A 24,287-nucleotide genomic window follows, 5' to 3' on the forward strand; every position below is an offset into this window, starting at 1 on the left:
GCGCGGGCCGGAGCACCGGGCGGCGGCGGCGCGCGCCATGTCGTTCAGTGAGATGAACCGCAGGACGCTGGCGTTCCGAGGAGGCGGGTTGGTCACCGCCGGCGGCGGCGGCGGCTCCGCGAACAATAACGCCGGCGGGGAGGCCTCGGCTTGGCCCCCGCAGCCGCAGCCGAGACAGCCCCCGCCGCCCGCTCCCCCGCAGCCCGATGGGCGGGGGGCCGACGAGGAAGCGGAATTGGAGGGCCTGGAGCCCCAAGCCCTGGAGGCCGCCGCCGGGCCGGCCGCCGACGACGCCAAGGAGGCGCTGCTGCCCCCGGACGCGGGGGGCCCCGGCTCGCTGGGCGGCGGCGGCGGCGGCGCGGGGGGCCCCCTGCTCGCCGAGAGGAACCGTCGGACTCTGGCCTTCCGCGGCGGCGGCGGCGGCGGGGGGCTCGGCAACAATGGCAGCAGCCGCGGGCGCCCCGAGCCCTCGGCGTGGCCCCCGAGGCATTTCAATGGGCGCGGGCCGGCGGCCGTGGAGCTGGAGCTGGACGCGCTGGAGGGGAAGGAGGCGATGCAGGACGGCGCGTCCCTGAGCGACAGCAGCGAGGACGAGGAGGAGGGGGCGAGCCTGGGCGACGGCAGCGGGGCGGAAGGCGGCAGCTGCGGCAGCAGCAGGCGCTCGGGCGGCGATGGCGGGGACGAAGCGGAGGGCAGCGGCGTGGGAGCTGGCGAAGGCGAGGCCGTCCAGCAGCTTCCGCTCGCGCGCCCCAAGTCCCTGCTGCAGAAGCTCCAGTGCTCCTTCCAGACCTCCTGGCTCAAAGATTTCCCCTGGCTGCGGTACTCCAAGGAGACTGGCCTGATGTCCTGCGGCTGGTGCCACAAGCCCCCCGAGGACGGGGGAAGCGGGGACCTTCCCCAGGTGGGGCACGATGAGCTGTCGCGAGGCACCCGCAACTACAAGAAGACCCTCCTGCTGAGGCATCACGTCTCCACCGAGCACAAACTCCACGAAGCCAACGCCCAGGTACAGTAGGTCCTGCTCGCGCTTTTCAGGTCTTTCAGGGAAAGCGGTTATCACCTAAAACCACTTTCCCGGGCGGAGGCATCATTCCAGGTGGGAGAGGCGCGGGATCTTCTGCGCGGGGCTTTAGAAAGGCTGGGAGCAAGTTTCCCAAAGTTATCTGTGCCGCGGTGGGGAGGGGCATGCAATGGCAGTTTTCTAATCGTAGCGCTGAATTTCTCTTACATTTTTTTTTATAACGTAGTTTTCTTTGCCCATCAGATTAGATCAAAGGGAAAGTTTAATAAAGCGAGGTTGAAGGTTTTCACCCTAAAAGATTGATTTTTGCGGTCAAAAGTTTTATTAGCTGTGATTTTAGAGAACTGCCCTGTGTTCATAGTTTTTTAGCGTGCCGGTGGAAGTAAAAGCTGGTAACTCTTTGAAGAATGAGTGAGACAATTTCGTTAACCTTTGACTCCAGCCCTTTCAGGAAAACATCCATCCGAGAAAATTTCTATCAGGTCAGGAAAATGTGAAATGTGAGAGTAGTATGTAAATGTAGAGGAAGCTGCTTGGATTGACAGTCCTTTCTCTTGTGAATAATTTTACTAAATTCATCTCCCTTGAACTTCTTGTTGAACTTTCTTGCATACCACAGGCATGTTTTTGGTAAATTACTGCATTTTCTTGTTTCCTTCTACCCAGATTTCTGTGCTGAGAGTTTCTGTAATCTTCCCATTTTCAAAACGTTTCTTACAAATGCAGTTGACTTTAAATTTAGCCTATTAGAAATGTTTAACGTGAAGTTGTCTCGAGTGGTTGACTTAGACTGGTAGGGAGTATATTTACCGAACTGCTTGAGATCGTAAGTCCTTAGTTACAAAACAAGTGAGCCATGCTTTAGCTCTTAGTTCTTGTAATATTTCCAGCATGAAGGTGGTAGTCTTACCATTTTCGTAATCCCTTTTCAAACCAACCAGATATTGATCAGTCCTCCTTTTAAGACTTTTAAACAACCTGTGGTGGTGGGTGGAATTCATCCTTTTGTATTGGTAGCCAGTCATTGGCTTTAGAAAGTCAGCTTTCAGATATTAGTCCCTCTGTGTTTTTATTGGAGTGATCTTTCTGCTCAGAACACTTATACTGGAGTTACATTGTCCGATAACTCCGTACCACAGAAGTTCCTCCAGAAGTTAAGGCTTTAAAGCAGAAGGTTATTTTTCCCAGTGGACAATGGCGATAGTTTTTGTACAAATTTTAGTTGCCTAAGCCTTAGAAGGAAGGTCACTTAAAGATAGAAGGCCCAGAAAGGTTAAGTAAATTGTGCTAAGTCTAGAGTCCTTGGTGACAACTGAGACTAGAGCCTATAAGGAATGTTGTAATGGAAAAAGAAAGGATTTTGGAGTAAATCTGGGTTCAGATCTCAGCTTTCTGCAATTAGTAGGTTTGTGAGCTTGGGCGGTGGAGTGAAATAGAACTAACGTTTCCTTGTCTTCCATATGCCAAACACACATTTACCTTACTCTGCAAGGTAATTTGTTCCCGTTTTACAGAAGAGGAGGCTGAGGCTTTAAAGGGTTAAGTAATATCTTCTTGAAGTTGTTTAGTGAGATGATGGAGCTGGGGGATTTGTGAAAATGGAAGTCTGCTTTTCTAAATAATGGTAGGTTGGTATTTAGAAAATTTTAAGAAGACAGTTGGAATGAATTTTCTTAGTATTAACAGTGGACCAGTTACTCTTATCAGCATGTTCTCTCCCTGTAGGCAAATCTGAATGGGAATGCAAATTATAGTTAGCTGCTTAGTGAACCTGAAATCAGAGGAAAGGGAATTAGTTGGACAACCTCATAATGGACTTGGTGTGGTGTCTCCTTCTCCCCTGGGCGCATATCTGGAGCAGGAAATTCATTCCTAGGCAGAGCCCTTCCTAACCTTGATCTCTGAATTATCCCTGCCTTCCCCTTGGTCCCCCTGAAACGCCCTTTTTATAGGTACAATCTGCAGACCGTCTAGCTCTTACCACATGCCTCCATTAGACTGGAGACAGTGCAGTATAGGAAGTCCTGGTTGTCTGAGGCAGTCTCTTGGTTCCCTTGATTGGATTTTGGATGTTTCCACTCTGAATTGATCCTAATCATGTCTCTGTTTTCATTCTAACTAACCTTAGTTTGGGGTGTGACTGTGCTGTTGACCCTAGGTACCACCTACGTAATCTCTTTGTCTTATTAGAGTGAGTGACAGTTTCAAGAACTGACTGACTTCTTCCTTTGGGGAGGGTTCAGTCCCTTTTTTCCCTCGCCGCTCTGGAGCCTTTGATCACCTGTAGGAGGCAGTATAACACAGTCTGTAAGAGTCTCTGAAGGCTTAAGATTAGGGGGACCTGAGTCCTAATCCTCTCTACTTGGCAGGCAGATGAGTTAACTTCTAGTTTCCTCCTGTATGCAAAGTATGTCTGCCAGCACGGAATCACTTGGTAAATGATGACCACTATCATCATTGTTAGCTAGTTTTGTCGTAGATAAGTCTCCTGTAACAAGATTTTGTGTGTGTGGCCTGGTACGTCACGTCTCAGTGTTACGGTTTTGTCAGTTTGGAAGTCGCTTTATCTCAGGGACTCTTGATTCTAGAGCGCAGTCCGGTGCTCTTTTTCATACGCGCAGAGTCTTTAGCCATCCAGCTCTTTGAACATCCTGAGACTTCCTCATCATACTTGCAATTTTTCTCAGTGGCATAAAGAATATCTTGCATTAGTTTTCTCCTGCCTTAAAAGTATTGAAATGAGAGTTCTGAAGTTCTGCAGCGAGAATTCAGTCTGAGGCCAGGGATAGTTCAGTCCCTTCATTTCCTGCACACCACCCCCCCTTTTTTTTTTAATTTTAAGAACACCTGTTTTTTGAGAGGAGTTTGGCCGTATCTTAGTCTGTCACTAAGAGTTAGTTTTATTTCTTGTGCTTTCTGTAAGTAAGAAAAGTCCTTTTTCATTGATTCCATGGGAGTGACCAAAACATTGTAGCACACACTTAAAAAGTTTGATGTTCTGTTAATCGGATGTTGGTTGCTAAGGAGTGCTCATGGGAGAGTGCATAAACATGCTTTCAGAATCTGTTCTGAGCCTTCTGTTTCAGAGAGATCCCCGTCTGCTTCATAAGGATGTAAGGGACAACATACATAGTTTTTATTTTGTGACAACTAACTGTGTCTGCGTAGAGTCAGGTTCAGTGATTAGCTCACAGGATTTGACTGTTGGCCCGAGGGCTTTAAAATTGCCTTAATAACAGTGATTGCCACTGTCTTGGTTTAGATCACTTTCCACCCAGTTAGGAAATTTTCACAGCCTAAGTGACGCATTCTGTCAACTCTTTGCAGTTTACTAAACCTAAAACATGCACTCAAATGTATTGTTATAAATGTACTTAACCTTTCTAGACAGTAGATACTGAATTGAGATCTGTGATCTGATTGAAATTACTAACTGGAATATGTTGATGTCAGCAACTAAAGCAAAGGTGAGACAGATCTAACACTTTTCTTTGCATTCGGCAAAAATAAAGCTCAAAGATTTGTTTTTATCAATTTAGGAAGAAAGTCCAAAAAACTCTTCACGAAGGAGAAATAGGTGTTAAAGATGAGCCTGTGGCCCATTAAGAACCGTTTTGTGTAACTGTATAGGTTCTAACATTCACTCATTGTGACTCAGTAACAGCTGGTTCATTTCCCTTGTGTTTTTCAACTTTTTAGTAGTGTGTCTTTGACTGTACCTTATAGTGCGTCTAGGATTGGCTTCTTTTTCCCCCTTAAATTTCCTTATTAGGTACCTGCAAGGCACCGGAGAGAAACATATAAGTAAGACATTTTCTCTGCCCTCAAGGAAACTTGTAGTTTAGTGAGGAGAGACAGATATGACACCAAAATGATAGGTGCCATGTTAGAAGTAAGTTCAGGTCACAGTGAAGACACTAAAGGAAGGAAGTCATTGACTGACTTGTGAAGGCTGGGAGAAGCGTGTAGAATTGGCTCCCGAACTTAATTGTGTTGAATGAATAGGTGTTGAACAAGGAGGGAAGGGCATTCCAGGCATTGCAGTTGGAAGCAGCATGAGCACAATAGATACTGATGTCTTGGTTTCTCTGAGAAGTGGATAATTTGGTTGCTGAGCAGGATGATAAATCAAGTTTGGGGGCCAGTCCCGTGGCCTAGTGGTAAAGTTCAGTGTGCTCTGCTTTTGCGGCCCACGTTTGGTTCCCAGGCATGGACCTACACCACTCATCTGTCAGTGGCCATGCTGTGGTGGCAACCCACATACAAAATAGAGGAACATTGGCATGGATGTTAGCTCAGGCGAAATCTTCCTCAGCAAAAAACGGCAACAAAAAACCCCACCAGAATCAGGTTTAAATAGATAGACAGACTCCAGGTAATGAAGATCTCTTATCGTGCTAAAATGAATGTATTTTATTTTGTTAAGCAGTGAGCACACTAGCAGTTTTAAGGAAGGGAGAATTATGGTGACATACGATGTGTTTCTGTTTAGAAGCACCTGTGTAGTCTGTGTGTGGGTTTTGAGGAGAGAGTGGGTAGTAAAGCCTATCTTTGCCATCCAAAATTGGCTGGATTTTCTAATCACCTGAAGATTTCCGCCCTAGACCTATGGAATCAGAGTTTCTGGAGATGGTACTCAGACTGCAAGAGAAGATGCTGACACTCAGGGAGGTCATAGAGGTGATCGGAATCCTGCAAAGGAGACCTTCCGACCTTCCTGTCCTCTTCTGACTGTTAGAATTTGTCAGTGCCACCAGCAGGCATCTATATGGCATCATGTTTGCTGTGGCCTTGTTTGTCCTCATTCTAGAAATTCAATTTGTTTTTTTCTAAAATTTGGATTTGAAAGTGGAAATTGATGTTTTTGTTTTTCCAATATACTGTTTGAGTGGGTTGTGGCAACAAAATAGTACAGACTTTTTATGTTTTTCATGCTTTCAGTTTACACTTTGATGTTTGTGTTGGAAATATCTTTTTGTCTGCTAATCCACTTATCAGAAGAGGACTATAGTTCTGGATAGGGAAGTAAATACTAATTGTATTTTTGGTTAAATAGCGTTGTCTTATCCTTTATGGATTGACCACAGATGAGCTCCCTGTTTGCGGCCGAAGTTCTCTCCCCCTCAGAAGTGTGGGGAGACTGGGTGGTGGTCTTATCTAACTCCCCAAGCTAGAAGGCTGAAGGCCCTGTGATTCCCCCCCCCCCCCCCCCCCCCCCCCCCCCCCCCCCCCCCCCGCTAGTTAATTACTCGGGTTCTGCTGATTTTACCTTCCAAATATTTTTCCAGGCTCTGCCTCACCATCCCTCCCTCCGTTGACATTATCCGCCTTCCCTGGTTAAGGTCCTTGTTTCTTGCAAGTATGTTGCACTGTTAACAGTCGCTTCCCCTGGTCACAGTATCTCTAGTCTTAGTCCCCTGATGTTAATCCTCCGCTTCACTGCCACAGTCATTTTTATGTCTGCTAATCCAGTCAGATCACTCTGTTCCTAAAGCTCTGTAAGGCACCTACCTCAGTGGTTCTTAATCTCGTGGGGAAGTCCGTCTCTTGATAATCTGATGAAAGCTATAGACACTTACCTCCAAAAATATTCATAAGTGCATATTTGCATTTCTTGGGCTTTTTTTTAGATCACCTTGAAGTTCTTTCATAAATCTGGAATTGTGAGGATGCTGTAGACCATCTTGGTCTTTTTTCTCATGCTGTCTCGTGGGCTTAGAATGCTCATCCTCCCCTTCCACTCTCTCTCTTTTTTTTTTTTCAGGAAGATTAGCCCTGAGCTAACTACTGCCAATCCTCCTCTTATTGCTGAGGAAGACTGGCCCTGAGCTAACATCCGTGCCCATCTTCCTCTACTTTTTATATGTGGGATGCCTACCACAGCGTGGCTTTTTGCCAAGCGGTGCCATGTGCACCCCGGGATCCAAACTGGCGAACCCCAGGCCCCCAAGGAGCGGAACATGTGAACTTACCGCTGTGCCCCTGGGCCGGCCCCATCCCGTTCCACTCTTGCATCCTTTAAGGCTCTGTTCAGGTCTTTCTTGCAAAAAGCGTTTCCCCCACCTCCAAAAAACTGGATTAGATACACCTCTCTCTGCTTTTGTAACACGCTTATGCACTCTTTGGTACCTTGAAAGTCTTGGCTGCTAGGATGACTTCAGTTTGGGAACTGTACTTACTTATTTTGGGTCCCCAGTGTTGAACCTGTCTAAAGTAGGCATTCACTTAATGCTTATTAAATAAATGAGTAAAGTCAGTATTTTTTGAGCTTCAGCAGCTTTTTCCTCATGAGTAAAACGTTTACATTTTTTAGCCTTTCTGAAATAAATTTGAAGATAATGTGTTATGAGGTTTTTAACTAAATAGACACCTTTCTGTATTGTCTTAATTTGGGAAGGGTTAATTCTAAGACGTCTTCCAGATCTAAAATTATTATTTTACTTATAGGTAATCTTCACAAATAAAAGCATTGAGGACTTTTCATACTTACAGAATCTCCAGTGTAACAACATTGTCTGATTTTAGAAGTCTGAATGTCCATTTCCTTAAAATCTCCTTGTTTAGCCAGTTTAGACTAATGTCTGGGCTAAATTGTGTTTTCATTTTTGGGAAAAGGAATAGAAAAAGTTTCCCAACATTTGAAAAGACCAGCTATGGAAATAGTTAAACCTTTTTGTCAGTATATTTTTTACTTATCAGTGATATCTCAGCTTTCCAGTAGACTCAGAGTAGACGTGGAAGTTAAAGAAGGAGCCAGAGACAGAAATGACTTGAGTTCTTTGGGACTTGCTGTAAGATTTGAGAACTAAGAATTTCTTAGTTTATTTGGTTCAGCAAATAATATTGGCAGTTTATTTTAGTGCTTTGTGCTTGTTCAGCTCTGTTTCACCCAAATCCTCAAATAATACTCCCCTTGGAGAGTACATAAACTCTTGACTTGTAAACCTTTCATTGCGAAGGACATATTTAATAGTTGCTACAGAAACATGGCATAGTGCTCTAATCAGTAGTGAAAAAGAAGTTGCTGGTGTTGCTTGTAACAGCGGGAACATTACTGTTCTCGTACAACAGTAACGAGCAAAAACAGTGGTTGAACAGTTGGTTTGATTCGTATCGTTTGTGTTAAAATAGAATGGGCAAATATTTTGGTGGATACACTTTTGTCTGAGTTATTTTTAAAAATTAGGACATTTGGTCTGATAATGGCAGAGAATTTCAGAAATTGGGACTGGCCCAGAAAATGCAGAACACAGTGACCGTAGCCTAAAGTGACTGACTACAGTTAGACGTGGCCACCTCCTTAAAAGTGTTTTGGACTGCTTGATGTCTACACGTAAGGCAGTTCTTGACTTGCAAATGCTAATTCACTGCTCCCACAAACATTTCATGATGTGCTGCCAGATTTTGATCAGTGCTTACAGTTTCTGCCCTTCGGAGCATTCGCACTGTTAAAGCTGTATCTGTCGGAGCTTTGAAGCAGGTGAGCTTTGCTGTGTAGGTACGGCACGCATTAGCAAAGCTTAGTTTCAGGCCTACCTTCAAGAAAGATTCCTAGTTCAAGTTTGGAAATTTCTGTAGTGAGTAGAAAGCATAAGGAAATTAGTAAAGTCTTATTGCTAAAGTCTCGTAAAAGGGAGATCAAGTAAACAGTATGATGCTTTTATAGAAAATTACACTGTAGCAGTAACGATTATAGCGTTTTCAGTATTGGTTTAGTTCTTTATTCACACAAGTCCTAAACATTTTCATTCCCCCTTGCTAAATGGTTTGAAATTTCACAACATACTGGTTTATATACAAGATCTAAGGTTAAAACGTTTTTTACCTCACTTCCCTTCCTCCACCCCGCAAAATCAAAAATGTGGGACTTAACTCATGAATTATTTGTTTTGATGATTTTACTCCAACCTTGGCTGTCACTAGTTTTTGCTAAGGATTGGGTGTTGTGGTGGGAGGAGAAGATAACTGATGTAGAGCGTGGGGCGTTTTGGTGTGAGAGAGTGAGAAGGTGGAGGAAGGGTGTTAGAGTATGAAGGCGCTATGCAGTTGGGTCCCCGGGGGTGATAGGACTGCCACGCCTCAGTTGGAAATGACAAAGAAATTCTCTACTTTCTGTGCTTCGTTCAGTAGTGATCAGATACCCCAGATTTGCAGGCTTATCCCGACTGTTCCATTATCCCTGTGAAATACTCAAGCGTCCTGAGATTCTGATATTTGGGTTCTTTCAATTGACTTCTCATATCTGGAAGCAGAAAAAAATTCTTGGATGGACCGTGTGACCTGGTTTAGTTTCAGAGAATTGGGATTATTATATGTATGGCCTCGTGTGTTGAGAGCTCGGCGTTAAACCTAGTATGTTTGTAATTTAGCCATACTCATGATGGAGTGGAACAGTTTGGGGGTTGTTTAGGAATCTCACCACCATTTAGAATATTGTTTCCATGAGAATATTCTTTTGCAGTCCTAACAACTGTGTTCTCTACAGCCTTCTGTTTGTTTCCTAATTCCCCCTCCCTCTCTTCTCCTCTCCAAGCACATCAGCCCTCCAGCATTTTTACAACATGGTATGCATCTTTCCATGTTTTTCCCATGCTCATATACTTGTAGATCTGTGTGTGTGTGTTTCGTTATTTTATAGAAATGGCCTGTATTTAAGTTAATATTTTGTATCAAGGAAAATATGAATTTTTAACAGCCAAATAAGGTTGCCATTTTCAGTCATCTTTTCTACTAGGAAAATCTAAGCAATTTTTCTATTAGAAAAAAATGATTACTTGAGTTAACCTAGCTAAGTTATTAAACAGTGTGCCGAGCACTGTTCAGGGTGCTGAGGGGACGTACATCTCTGCCTTTGGGAGCCTTAATTAGAACATTCTAGGACTGCTTTGCAGTAAGAAGACTCAGGGATGATGACTTGCCCAAGGGCGTGCAGTTAATAACTGGTATAGAAGTGTTCTGAAATCTAGATCATACTCCTTCATTCTCACTGTCGGAGCACACAACCTTTATTGTTTTATAGGAAATTGCCCTAACTTTAGTGATGCTAAACAGAACTGTAAGGAATACTTATAAGATTGATAGGAGGGAAAATTATAAGCATTAAGAATTTTGAGTTCAGGAATTTTGCCTTACCGTTAGTATTTATGACCCTAAAGAGAGAAGGCATTTTGAAAGTTGATTGGGAAATTATATAACTGGATATTCTTGTAGTTGAAGCACATTTTCCTGTTAGGGTCTTAACTTTATCTCTAGTTAGACTTAATTAACTTCATTGACCTAAACTATTTGATTCAGTGTTTGCCAAGACTAAAATTTGCCTTTTTAATGGGGTTAAATGGGATGAGATGCCTGGCATATTGTAACTTGAATATTTTAAGTTCAGTCATAAAGACTGCTGCTTTCCTATCAGCTAAAGAGATGAGGCAGACTAATTTGATTCCTCTAAATGGAAGTTTCCTTTATGTAAGAAGATGCCCATTTTATTTTAATTTTAAATAATTCTCAATCCATGTTCTTAGCTGGTATTTGAAAAGAATGACATGATACATGTTGTTCTTTAAAGGAAATCCTGCTGATCTCATTCAGATGTGTGTGATTTTTCTTATACTAGCCCTGGCTTGCACCGAGCTATTCACTCCTTTCCTCTCAATATTTGGGATCGTGAACATTTCAGTCTCAAAATAGAGAATGATTACTAACAAGTTAGGATATTTGATTCATGCTTTTTAAGAAGTTATATTGATGATATTTGTTTTCCTTGGTTTGGGGGCTTTAAAAAGTAAGTAAAATTTAATGTTGGTGTTTTCCATCCACTTGCAGGAGTCAGAAATGCCGTCAGAGGAGGGGTACTGTGACTTTAATAGTAGGCCAAACGAGAACTCTTATTGCTATCAGCTTCTTCGACAACTGAATGAACAGAGAAAGAAAGGTATTCTTTGTGATGTCAGCATTGTGGTGAGCGGAAAAATCTTTAAAGCTCATAAGAACATCCTGGTTGCAGGCAGCCGTTACTTTAAGACTTTATATTGCTTTTCAAACAAAGAAAGCCCTAACCAAAACAATACTACCCATTTAGATATTGCTGCAGTTCAAGGTTTTTCAGTCATCTTGGACTTCTTGTATTCTGGTAACCTGGTGCTCACAAGCCAAAATGCCATTGAAGTGATGACAGTGGCCAGCTATCTTCAAATGAGTGAAGTTGTTCAAACTTGCCGAAATTTCATTAAAGATGCCTTAAACATAAGCATTAAATCAGAAGCTCCAGAGTCTGTAGTCGTGGACTATAATAATAGAAAACCAGTTAATAGAGATGGTCTGCCTTCATCACGGGATCAAAAAATTGCCAGCTTTTGGGCAACACGGAATCTTACCAATTTGGCAAGTAATGTAAAAATTGAAAATGATGGTTGTAATGTCGATGAGGGCCAAATAGAAAGCTACCAAATGAATGACAGTAGTTGGGTCCAGGATGGTTCACCTGAATTGGCTGAAAATGAATCTCAAGGTCAGACAAAAGTTTTTATTTGGAATAATGTGGGATCCCAGGGAATTCAAGAGACTGGCAAAGCAAGGAGGAAAAACCAAACTACAAAGAGATTTATTTATAATATACCACCTAATAATGAAACGAATTTGGAAGATTGCTCAGTGCTGCCGCCACCTGTTGCCTATCCGGAAGAAGATTTGTCGTTCATCAAGGAGGAACCAGGTAAACATTGCGTATCTGAGGGTATCTCTTCACTTTTCATTCCGGGGCTAGTTGGATATAGTCTTGAAGTATAATTTTTAAGTATTTTTTTCATTATATAAGTAAGACTAAATTTGCATGCTATAATAGAGGGGGAAAAATCACTCAAACAAGCACATAATTTTGGTGTATCTTAGTTTTTTCTCTAGGCGTGTACATATACATATATATATATATATATATATATATATATATATATATATGTTTCTCAAAGGTTGTGTTAATAATCAGGCGTTTGCCCATATTGTTATATGACATGTGGACTCCATATATAGTTCTTTGACTTTTCCGATCTTTAGCCTTGGTGCCCACTTTTTTTGTACCCAGTGCTGGAAAAAGTGAAATCTTTAGTTGTCATACATAATCAATTTGTCATTTCAGAACCTTTTTGGTCCCTAGTTAACATTCTTTTTTTGTGTGATTAAATCCCATTTTATTTATTTGTTTTTACAAATGCTGCTTCTTAGTCATTTTATTTGCTTTTTATTATGTATCCTTTTTGGTGAGGAAGATTGGCCCTGAGCTAACATCTATTCCCAATCTTCCTCTTTTTGCTTGAGGAAGGTGATGTCTGTGCCAGTCGGCCTCTAGTTCATGTGGGACGCCGCCACAGTGTCGCTTAATGAGTGCTGCTAGGCCTGCACTGGATCTGAACCTGTGAGCCCCCGGGCCGCGAAAGTGGAGCACGTGAACTTGACCACTACGCCACTGGGCCAGCCCCCCTTAATTAACTTTCTTTACTCTCAATTTTTTTTGTAATTAAACATTTAAGTGTTTTGTTTAATTTTGCAAATGATAATAGGATTATTGTTGTTTGTTTAGAGCTACTTAGTGTTCTCTTCTCACCATAAATCTTACAGAAGCTGGAATATTTTAAGTTTGTCCTACTGTCACCTCATTTTCATTCTCATTGGCATTAGCTAAGAGAGACCTCTGAGGCCTTACTTTTCAATATATCCCCGAAGGAATGTATACAAGAATCTCAGCGTATCACATTTATAGTGTGGATTTTTAAAAAAGGGGGTAGGGAGCCATTGTTGAAGAGTGTGAGCAGAAAGATTTGAAACTTTCTTTACCTTTAATTGCCTGTACCTAAGTTAATTTTATTTGAAGAAGCAGCCCAGTGGGTTTGAGGTTTTCCTATGCAGACCCCAGACATGTCCACCACTGTCATTCATGATTTAATGCTTGTTTTGCTTCAAAGCTCTGTAACTGTTCAGTGTCTGATTTACATGATGCTGATCATCTGGGGATGGAGGACTTTCTGTTAAAAAGAATCATTGTTTTTAGTTCCCAAAGAGCAGGATGCCCATAGTAATCCTGTGAAATGGTTTCTTTGGCTTTCTAGGTTTGAGTTTAGTTTCATTGGTTTCCTTTCATTTTATGTACGTTAAATCAGCATGCATGTATAATGAATAAATACTATTTGCTCATCTTTTCCCTCGTACTCATGAAGTCTTTAGCAATAAAACCTCAGAGGCAGTTTCTTTAAAGTATTAAGGGTAGACAGACTTTCTTACAGCACTGTATTTTGGTTTAATTTTTAATATAGAAGACCTTGAAGCAGTTCTCAAAAATTTGAGCTCCCTTGTCTTTCTGCTCCATAGGTTAATCATTTAATAGTATGATGGGAACCCTGTAGTGCTTTTTTTAAGTACATATACATACACACACACAATTTAAGGAATAAGCAGATTTTTTAGGTAGTAGTTGATTGGCAAAACTAATCAGAACTACCCCATTCTTAAAATTAATGCCACATATAATTGGAGCGATTCAAAGAAAAGAAAAGCACTAATATTGAACGACAGTTTGCACTTTCAAACGTAACAACGTTACCAGCGATTACCCTGGCAAGCACCCTCGCCGAGGTTCTCTCAGTGGACTACGTCTACCATAAATTAATTTGTTGGTAATCCAGTGTTTTCAGTTTATCTCTTACATCTAATAAAAGATAACCTTCTTCTGTCATTGGTATCCACTTTGGGTTCTGTGAACCTTGCGTAGATCACAAATTTGGTTGTATCAGTGATTGTGTCAGGAGTGCTACATTCCACCTCCTAAACTTTTTAGTGCTTCTAAATCCAACTTCATTCAGTGCAGAAAATGGATGTTGATAGTGCTCTTAGAAGAGGGTTATGGTTAGGAGATAAGAGGACATAGAGCCAGGGTTGGCAAATTTTTACTGTAAGGGGCCAAACAGTAAACATCTTTGGCTTTGCGGGTCGTAAGGTCGGTTACCTATCTGCCCTTGTAGCATGAAAGCAGTTGTAGGCAGTGTGTAAACTCATGGACATGGCTGTGTCCAATACTTTACTGCTAACCCTTGGAGTAGAGCAGTGGGTCTCACGGCTGCTCGTGGGCATCACCTGGGAACTTGACAGACCATGAGGATTCGCTCTCTCCACTAGAGATTCCAGTTTAATTGGTGTGGGATGTGGCCTGGTTATTGGAAGTTTTTAAGCTCTACAGGTGACTATACTGTGAGTCAAGGTTGAGGTCCGCTAATGAAAGGAAAGAGGCCACACTGATCCAGGATTTGATGATGAGCTCTGCCGCTTACCCACTATGTGACCTTGATCAAATTAAGTTAAACCTGTTTCCTCACCTTTAAAATACGGTGCTTATTTTACAGGATTATCATCTTAGTCTCCCATTAAAGTTGGGAGACTACTGAGGTTCTTTAAAGTCAGTTTTCCGGTGCAGTGTACTTCCTATCAAGTTCTGGGTAGATGGTTTCAGAACCTCAGCTTGACCTTTTGTTTAAATACTAGAAAGAATACTTTTTAAAGCGGCCTATCCAGTGTAGGATGACTATGAGTATTAGGAAGTTACTTTTATTTATATATTTATTTTTTAAAGATTGGCCCTGAGCTAACATCTGTTGGCAGTCTTCCTCTTTTTTTTTTTTTTTTCTCCCCCAAGCCCCACTGCATGGCTGTATATCCTAGTTAGTTGCAAGTCATTCTAGTTTTGCTATGTGGGACACCACTACAGCCTGGCTTGATGGGTGGCACTAGGTCCCTGCCCAGGATCCATACCAGTGAACTCTGGACGGCCGAGGCAGAGCGTACAAACCTAACCCCTTGGCCACCAGGCTGGCTCCAGGAAGTTCTTTTATATTGAGCCAAAATTTGCTTCTTTTCACCTTCTTAGTTCTGCATTTTGAGTAGTCGAGTATGAGCCTAACCTGTAATCTCTGTAGTCTACCTGGTAACTGCAGAATTAGACATGTGAAAACTTCCCTGGAAGTCCCCTTCTAGGTTCAGTGCTGTACTTGCCACCTTGTGAATTCCAGACCCTTTTACTGTCTTGCTTATAGTCTCCCATAGCTTGTTTCCCCCTGAGATTTTGGTGCACAGAATTGACTACAACTCTTCAGGCAAGCTCTGACCACTGTATAACAGTGGGTCTATGCTTACCAAGGTTAAGGCCTTTCTCAAGGTCATTCAGCTGTAAAAATAGAGGCAGGTTTCATGTTTAGGGCTGTCTCACATTAAAACCTTGCCATTAGTAAACTAGCAGACCTGGTCTTTTAAAAAATGAATCCCTTTTAAAACTTCAAACATTTTTATGAACCTCACATCATTGGTTATACTTTAATTTCCATTTATTGAGAAAATAGTGAAAAATTTCAGCAAAATAAATGCCTTTAAATGAATTTAAAGTTCTGTACCTAAACTTCTGGGAAATCGTAGTCAGTTATTCATTTGGTCCACAAGCAGTGCTTGGCCTAGTGTTTGGCTCTGTGGGTCCCTCGTAGGAGCTGTGACTTCCCCCAGATTCTTAAGCCCACAGTTTGTAAACCACAGCTCTAAACAGTGTTGTCTTCTTGCCACATAATGTTGAAGCTGGTGTTCAGATCCTTCTTAAAGAAAGACTTTAAGATAGTGAGCTAAGAAGGTATACCCATAAATATCAGGGACTTTATTCAGATGGCATTGTTTGTAATCTTAAAGACACCAGCATAGCTGTTTTTGACTCACTACTGGGTTCGCCTCAGATCATTTTTGATATGAGGATACTTGAAAGTAGAGCTCAGGAAAGGTTAGAAACTTCTGTCCTTTTTACTGTTTTATTGGGTTTATGGGATAATTAACTGTCAGGAGAAACTAAATTCTGGGTAATAGGCAAAAAGGTGTCATTAAATCCAAATCCTTGTCTTGCTGATTCACAACCAGAAAACAAATTTCAGCCAAATAAAGTAGATAAAAGTCTAAGATTAGAAATGAAACTGTAGGCGTAAATGCCTGAATTGTTTTACAAAGTGTGTTCACATATGTTGTTGCTTTTAATCAGAACAAGTCAGATGTTAATCCCATTTTTGATCTTTTGATGCTCTGGACTCTTATGGAATATGGTTTGAGTCTTGATTTTTGTGTTATACCAGTAGCAATCCCTAGCAGTTTGTATCCGTTGTAAATAACTGCACTCCACATATGGACATACGTTGTATTTATGCATGTGTACACAGCTCATTTTGAACAAAGATTTTGAAATGGCTGACAAGAAACAAATCAGTAAAAATACAAATATAATTTAGCAATAAAGAAGGGTGCTAATATGGTTGCCCTAATTAAGCCTTTAATTGGCTCTAAGATACTAAGCAGCCTCTCAAAAGAAGGAATCATACCTGTTCTACAGGACGATAGACTTTTCTGGTACTGAATTTTTAAAGGAATTTATCCAGTGGGGTTTTATATAGTTGACACCGAGTAGTAGAATAGACAATTTCCTCAAAAGCATTTTCTAGTAAATGCAGCAGTAGATTGTATCATTGATTTTTATCTTTAATAAAAGCTGATATAATTTTGTATAGATGATTGAAATTTTTCTTAATGCCTTACAAGTGTTCAGATGCAAGGTGGTTTTACTTGATCAAAGGATATAATTTAGAGTTCTTTTAAATAAAACTTGTTTCATCTATACTTCTGATGGGAAAACAGCTTTACAGCATTTGTACATTTTTATTAATCCTTACAAGTAGCATTGAAATGAGGTTTAAGCTTTACATTTTCAATTTGTATAATTGCCATGTGGTTACAAAGCATGTAATTTGAGTATTTAAGAAAACAACTTTGAGAAAAGAATGCTCAGACTAAATATCTTTAAGCTGTCCTAATGAGTCATATATTTGAAGTAATGGATTATTACTTCTAATTGCAGTAAACTCTTTAATCAGATTTATCTACTAACTAGCTCTTCTGCCTTCTATGTTTTGGGTGATAATTGATATTTGGCATTACTTTCAGATGTTTTGGAATCTTGAAATGATTTTTTTTTTTTTTTAAGATTTTATTTTTCCTCTTCCTCCCCAAAGCCTCCCGGGACATAGTTGTGTATTTTTATTTGTGGGTCCTTCTAGTTGTGGCATGTGGGACGCCACCTCTGCGTGGCCTGATGAGCAGTGCCATGTCCATGCCTGGATTCGAACCGGCGAAAACCCCGGCTGCCAAAGCAGAGTACGTGAACTTAACCACTCGGCCACAGGGCCAGCCCCTTGAAGTGATTTGTAAACGATCAAATTTTTAAACCTATTAAACATTTTTACAATTTTGAAAATTGGCCAGATTGATGTGAGACTTCGTAATATTTTGACCATGCCATATAAATTTACTTATGAATGATTTATTAATTGATTGATTTTGGTGAGGAAGATTGCTGCTGAGCTAACATCTGTACCAATCTTTCTATATTTTGTACGTGAGGTGCCACTACAGCATGGCTTGATGAGCAGTGCCTAGGTCCATGCCCAGATGCCAACCTGCAACCCTGGGCTGCCAAAGTGCAGTGCGCACACTTAACTGTTGTGCCGCTTTGCAGCCCCTGAGCTATTTAAAATATGTTTAAACCACAAAACTTGAGCTGTGAACCAGTTCTGACAGTTAAGATACACTAGCCTTGAGTGTCATATGGGATAGACTAGCCTTGAGTGTATCCCATATGATGTCTCTAATAGGAAAGAAGGAAGGAAGGAAAATTTCAGTATTCAAGGAATATTCTGCAATATTGAAAGCTGTAAAAACTACCCAGAGCTTTAATCATTTTGGCAACAAACTTGATACCTAGTTGGCAACAAAACCAGCCATTTATATTTTTTACTTATTTCCTTATCTATGAATATCCATATGTTTTGTTTTAGAAATTCTGCTTTAGTTACAGGATGCCCTAGACCCCACTGGGGGTGTTGTAGTTATTACTTTTCTAAAATCTGAAGATGTTCGCACTGTACGTCTTGCCCCAAGCATTTCAGATAACAGATTTATGGACCTAGATTGATTTGCTTTCTCTTAGGGGATTCCAGTGTCTGTTCTACCTTTCAGGCATTCTTTTGGTTGTGTATCTTATGAAGGATGAACTGTAAGTGATAATGTTGTCATTTTTCTTAGAAACTTACAATTGGGTACAAATGGTAGTTTGAAGACCTGATGCTCATTTGAAAAAAATAAATGTCCACCAGCAGTTAATAGGCTGTAGGATATACTAATACTTAAGACTCTTCGATATTTACTCTTAAAAGGATGATAGTAGGCAACTACCGTCGTGCATTGCTTAATGACGGGGAGCCATTCTGAGCAGTGTGTCATTAGACGATTTAGTCTTCGAACATGGTATAGTACACCTACACAAACCTAGATGGTGTAACCTACTACCCACCTGGGCTGTATGGTACTCCTCTTATGGGACTGCTGTCATGTGCGCATCTGTTATTGACCACAATGTCGTGACGTAGCACATGACTGTGTGTAGTGGTAGGAATATTCTGCCTTCTTTTTTTCCCCCCTCCTGTACTTTTTTCTCTGCCTAGTGCTCCTTTCCTTCCCTGTCTGCCATGTTTGACCCAAGAGATGGCTAGACTGATGCTTACAGAAAGGTTAGGAACCCCATGGAACTAGGATCTCTGTGGCCAGACTAAAGCTGGTGCTGAAGGAACCTTGTATGGACCCGTTAGAAAAGCATTTTGTGACTTCTGCCTGCTGAGGGGCTTAAGTTGCCTAACTCCTATTAGGTGTCAATCTCTGAGAGTTTTTATAAAACTGAATTTTTGATTTCTGAGGTAGCCTCAATATTCTGGGGTGACCAGATAAGACTTAAATTTTCATTCAAAGCTTGACTCTCCAGAAAATATGTTATAACCAAATATTACTTTTTTGGGACTCAAATAGCTTTTGACATCGTAATATAAGGGGAGATTTGGTTATAAAATTTGTATTTAAGTCCCCAAGAAACTAAGCAACATACCAGAAGATGTTGATGTCAAGACTAAGGAAGTCCCTTACCTGGAACTTGTTCACGGGAGGACGGGACGGCTGTGGGGCAGAAGCAGAGCCAGTGCGCCAAGATGAGTCTGAGTAGGGAGTAGGGCACAGGTGCGCTGGGAGGTTCCTGACATTGAAAGAGTGGGAGAAAACACCCCAGAGAAGGCAGTGAGGGCTGCATCTCATATCGTGCAGCGGTTGGCCCGGAGAGGGAGAGGGGCGTTCTCTGACTACAGGGTGGCAAGGAATTGGAATAAGTGGTAAAAGAATAGAAAGGGGAGAGTAGGGGGCGCTGAGCTTGGCTCAGGAGGTTAGGGCCAGATTGTGATTCTCTTTGTTTGACGTGGTCATAAATTGTGAATTTTATTTTACAGACTCTGAGGCAATGAGAGGTTTTTAGCTACAGATTCGATTTGTTTGTGTTTGCCTTTAACACACAAACGTTTGGAGGGTGTTGTTTGTGGATTGGAGTGTGGAGTGACCTGGGGAGACCTGTCGTGGCCTGGGAAGGCAGAAACAGCACCCTTGTTTGAATAGTGCAAAGAGGAAACAGCGGAGCCTGGCCTAAGAGAGTGCAGTCGCTTGAGTCAACGCGTTTGGGGGTGAAGGGAAACTGCTGTTTGCTGAGTCTCTAGGCTGCTACAGGAACTGTTAGGGTGCTTTATATAGTACATTTGCAAGTGAATTTACTCTGCACTGAAAGGGACAAAAAACCCCATAAAATGAATGAAGAGAAAAAACCTGTACCTGTTTATGAAAAAACCAAAAGACCCTAGTTCTGAAACCGTCTTCAGAGAAGAGAAACTTGATGCTGATGTGTATTTATATGAAAGCAGAAGTTCATAGATCTTAATGAGTCTCTGAAGAGTTTTTGTACAATGGCATTTTAGTTATTTCTCAAACCTTGATTTGCGGTGTCCTCTTGTATTTCATTCTTTTCAAGAATATTTGTGTTTTAAGAAAATCTGGGTTCGTCTGTACCTCCCTCATGTTTGGAATTTTGAGAACCAAAGCACGTGGTCAGGGAGCCCTTCTTCCCAGCACGGCTGTGTGTGGCACTGTCAGGCGGCTGCTGTGCTGCTCACTCGCCGCGTGCTGGGAAGGCGTGCTGGCCCGCTGTGGGCCAGGAACCTAGAGCCACGGGCACCAAGACTAACCTCCCTGATCCACGCCTTGTGTTTCATTGCACTTTATAATTTACTCAGGATTTTCCTTTTCTAATGTCACTATTAATGGCAACTTTGTGAAGCAGGCAAATATTGCAACTCTTTTTTTTGTTGTTGTTGTTGTTTTTGTTGCTGTTTTTTTTTTTTTTTTGAGGAAGATTACCCCTGAGCTAACATCTGCTACCAATCCTCCTCTGTATGCTGAGGAAGCCTGGCCCCGAGCTAACATCCATGTCCATCTTCCTCTCCTCTATATGTGGGATGCCTACCACAGCATGGCCCAACAAGTGGTGCCATGTCCGCACCCGAGATCTGAACCGGCGAACTCTGGGCCACCGAAGCAGAGTGTGCGCACTTAAACACTGTGCCACTGGGCCAGCCCCATGCTACTCTTTTCTATGTGAAGAAAATAAAGTTATGATTGCTATTAAATTTTGAGGGTGGCGGCCGGCCCCATGGCTGAGTGGTTAAGTTCACATGCTCCGCTGCGGCGGCCCTGGGTTTCGTCGGTTTGGATCCTGGGCGCGGACATGGCACCGCTCATCAGGCCATGCTGAGGCAGCATCCCACATGCCACAACTAGAAGGACCCACAACTAAAATATACAGCTATGTACCAGGGGGCTTTGGAGAGAAAAAGGAAAAATAAAATCTTTAAATTTTGAGGGTGGGACTGAGATATTTACCATTCTTTTTAGTCTCATTCTCTTTCCATTGCTTATTGATCAATTTTTTTTTTTAAGATTTTATTTTTCCTTTTTCTCCCAAAGCCCCCCGTACATAGTTGTGCAGTTTTAGCTGTGGGTCCTTCTAGTTGTGGCATGTGAGACGCCGCCTCAACGTGGCCTGGTGAGCGGTGCCATGTCCGCGCCCAGGATCCAAACTGGCAAAATCCTGGGCCGCTGAAGCGGAGCATGTGGGCTTAACCACTTCGGCCATGGGGCCGGCCCTTGATCAGATTTTTTTAAACCCATGTGTCAGATAGCATTTTTTAAAATGTATGGTTAATCAGAATTATAAAAAAATGAACTCTGAAGAGGAGGGTGCTTTAAAGATAGACAAATGTATGGCTTGTAAAGAGCAATGATAACTAATACCTGGCACAATTAACATTTTGGAGATGGTTTTCTTCAATAAAGAGAAGGTTGATAAGGTGAATGTTGGTTTCACACACAGTGTGGATAAGGTTTGGTTTTGTTTATTTAGAGCAAAAGTACATCAGGTGTCACTAGGAAAGTTAGCTTCAGATGCGTGCACTTTGCTCCTGTGCTGTCTTGTTCCGGGATTGCAGCTGTGCGTTTGTTTCGATTGCCTGCTGTGCCAGGCCTGTAGCTTTGTGCTCATAGTACGTTAGCAGGAGGCAGTGTAATACGGTGGATAAATAGTGCAGGCTCTGCCGCTAGCTCACCAGAGTCCCCTCATAAAGTCCAGGATAAGAGTTACCCTGCTATTATTACGTAAATATATAGTGAATTTTAAATGAGATAGCGTGTACAAAAGGACTGATTTCTCCATGCATAAAATCTGGTTTTTGTTAGTGTTCTTTTGGGGAGAGGTCTGCTGTTACCTGTTCACTGGAGAAAGACCTTTGTAAAAATAAGAGAAATTGTATGTGGCTGATCACTTGAATAGTATTACATATACCTGCTACCAGTCAGGAAGATAGCTGCTATCTTGTGAAAGTAATGTTTTAAAAGCGCTTTAAAAGGATCTTTGGGGCCGGCCTGGTGGGGCAGCGGTCAAGTTCGCACGTTCGGCTTCGGCAGCCTGGGGTTCGCAGATTCAGATCCCATGTGGGACCTCTGCACCGCTTGTCAAGCCATGCTGTGGCAGATGTCCCACATATAAAGTGGAGGAAGATGGGCACAGATGTTAGCTCAGGGCCAGTCTTCCTCAGCAAAAAGAGGAGGATTGGCAGCAGAAGTTAGTTCAGGGCTAATCTTCCTCCAAAAAAAAAAAAAGATCTTTGTTTCTTTGCAGAGAGATCTTACCCCCCTTTGCTTAGTTTAAATGAAGTGAAAAGTTTCCCTAGGAAGGTCATGAGTGTCCCAAAAAGCAAGCACATTAGAGTTTACTTTTTAATCCTGCAGTTTTAGAGAAAAAGATGATGCCCGAGAGTTCATTCCCAGCTCAAGTGAAAGGTTGGTTGCCTGGCTCTCCCCACTCACATCAGCATAAGTGATGAAAAATGAGTTGCTGGCGGTTTGGCTGGTTTCAGATAAGGTGCAGCAGTGATAGAATGCGTTGATTCCCGAGTTAGCGTGCTGTTTATGGAGGCTGTTGTCAGCCTGGAAGTCCTGGCCTCTTTTGAGATTTCGTTTTTGGTGTCAAGGACCAAGTAGTTGGTTCCCTTCAGAGGAGCTCTCCTCGCTGTCGTATGGGTCTGGCGTTGGCTCTGAGAGGAAATGTTGTTCAAAGGACCGGTGCACTTGCCACCTGTTAGGCTTTTAGGCTCAGATGCTCTGTGCTTAGTGTCCATGTAGGATTCAAGATCACAGGTGAGTTGTGATACTTTAGAGGGAAGGTAGGAGACAGGAAATGCCTGCTTTAAGAACTAGCTGAGGAAAGCATTCAGCAAGTCACTATAGAATGCCACCTAAATAGAAACATCCTGTATTTACAAACTTTCTTGGCAGAATTTTAAGAAGTGCCCTCTGAACGGACTGTACACTTTAGAGTAATGACTTTTTAAAAAAGATATTGGGGGGCTGGCCCCGTGGCCGAGTGGTTAAGTTCGCGCGCTCTGCTGCAGGCGGCCCAGTGTTTTGTTGGTTCGAATCCTGGGCGCGGACGTGGCACTGCTCATCAAACCACGCTGAGGCAGCATCCCACATACCACAACTAGAAGGACCCACAACGAAGAATGTACAACTATGTACCGGGGGAGGCTTTGGGAAGAAAAAGGAAAAAATAAAATCTTTAAAAAAAAAAAAAAAAATTGGGAAACCTAGTAAAATTTTTGGATAATGATTTTAATTTTATTTTTTGATTATTGAAATACATATAACTTTTCATAGGAAAACAAAGCCACTAAATTTCAGTTCATAGATATGTTTTAGTGTTACTGTATACCAGAAAATTGAGAAATTCTTCTTCCAATACAATTCAAACTAAACTAGTAGTACAGGGTTGCAAAGGGCGGAATATTCAAGCCAGCATTTAACAGCATTTGTCGAAAAGCCTTTTATTTGCTATGCGTTGTGATAAATACTGGGAAAATAAAAGCTAAACAGTCTCCCTGCTCTCAAGGAACAGGGGAGGAGTGCACCTCTGTTTACTGTTCCTGCTTTCCATGCTGCTTCATTCTCCAGACTTCACCCAGTGCCTCTAGGTGCTAACCTCACATTCTGCTGTTCTACTTTATGGAGAAAATAACAGCCAGCAGACTGTAATGTCCTTAAGTGCCTGTCTTCACACTTCTCTCTGTATATACTGATTGTCTTTGCTGTCCCTCTGAGGTACCCAAACGGATGCTTCTGGATACCAGATTCCCTGGGAGTCTTACAAAATTGATAATTCCTTTTCTTTGCAGTATTTCTTTAATACCCTTGACTTCTCCTTTTCTTAGTGACTTCTTCCTTTCAGTATTTACATGTTTATGACTTTCACCTTAAAAAAAACCTTCTATTTCTCACTCTTCCCTTTTACAGCCAAATTTCTCAAAAGGTCGGTATTGTATCTGATAATTCATCATCTTCCATTCACAACATAAGCCACTCTTACTCTTTCTACTTGCCCCACTGATCCACCAGTGTTGCTGTCACTAAGATCACCAGTGACCACTATGTGTTCAATAGTTACTGAATGAAATAAGAGTACCACACATTTCAGTCCTCATCTTGAATTTCTGGCAGCAATTGTCACAATGGACTACTTCTCAAAATACTCTTTTCCTTAAGTCTTTTTATATCTTTTTCTAGCTTGTTAAATGCTAAGATTCCTCTGTATATTTCTCGTAGTCTTCTCCTCATGGTCTCGTTTGTTCACTCCCATGGCTTTATTTACCATGTATTTTCTGACAACTCAAACATTTTTATCACCACCCCAAGCACCAGATCTATAGCCTTTGGTACTGAATTTCTCCACTTGGAAGCT

At 41.9% G+C, this 24,287-nt stretch overlaps 1 protein-coding gene across 1 annotated transcript in view; it reads left to right on the plus strand.

The window, feature by feature from the left end:
* Positions 1–37: 37 nt before the first annotated feature.
* The window catches only part of ZBTB10 (zinc finger and BTB domain containing 10), a 36,782-nt gene continuing 12,532 nt past the window's right edge, over positions 38–24,287 (plus strand). The window contains exons 1-2 of the mRNA XM_046642198.1: positions 38–1,006; positions 10,841–11,729. Coding sequence (XP_046498154.1) covers positions 38–1,006; positions 10,841–11,729 — 1,858 coding nt within the window. The remainder of the gene's footprint in view (positions 1,007–10,840; positions 11,730–24,287) is intronic.

This window comes from Equus quagga, chromosome 16, assembly GCF_021613505.1.
Source record: "Equus quagga isolate Etosha38 chromosome 16, UCLA_HA_Equagga_1.0, whole genome shotgun sequence".
In the NCBI taxonomy this organism is placed as follows: Eukaryota; Metazoa; Chordata; class Mammalia; order Perissodactyla; family Equidae; genus Equus; species Equus quagga.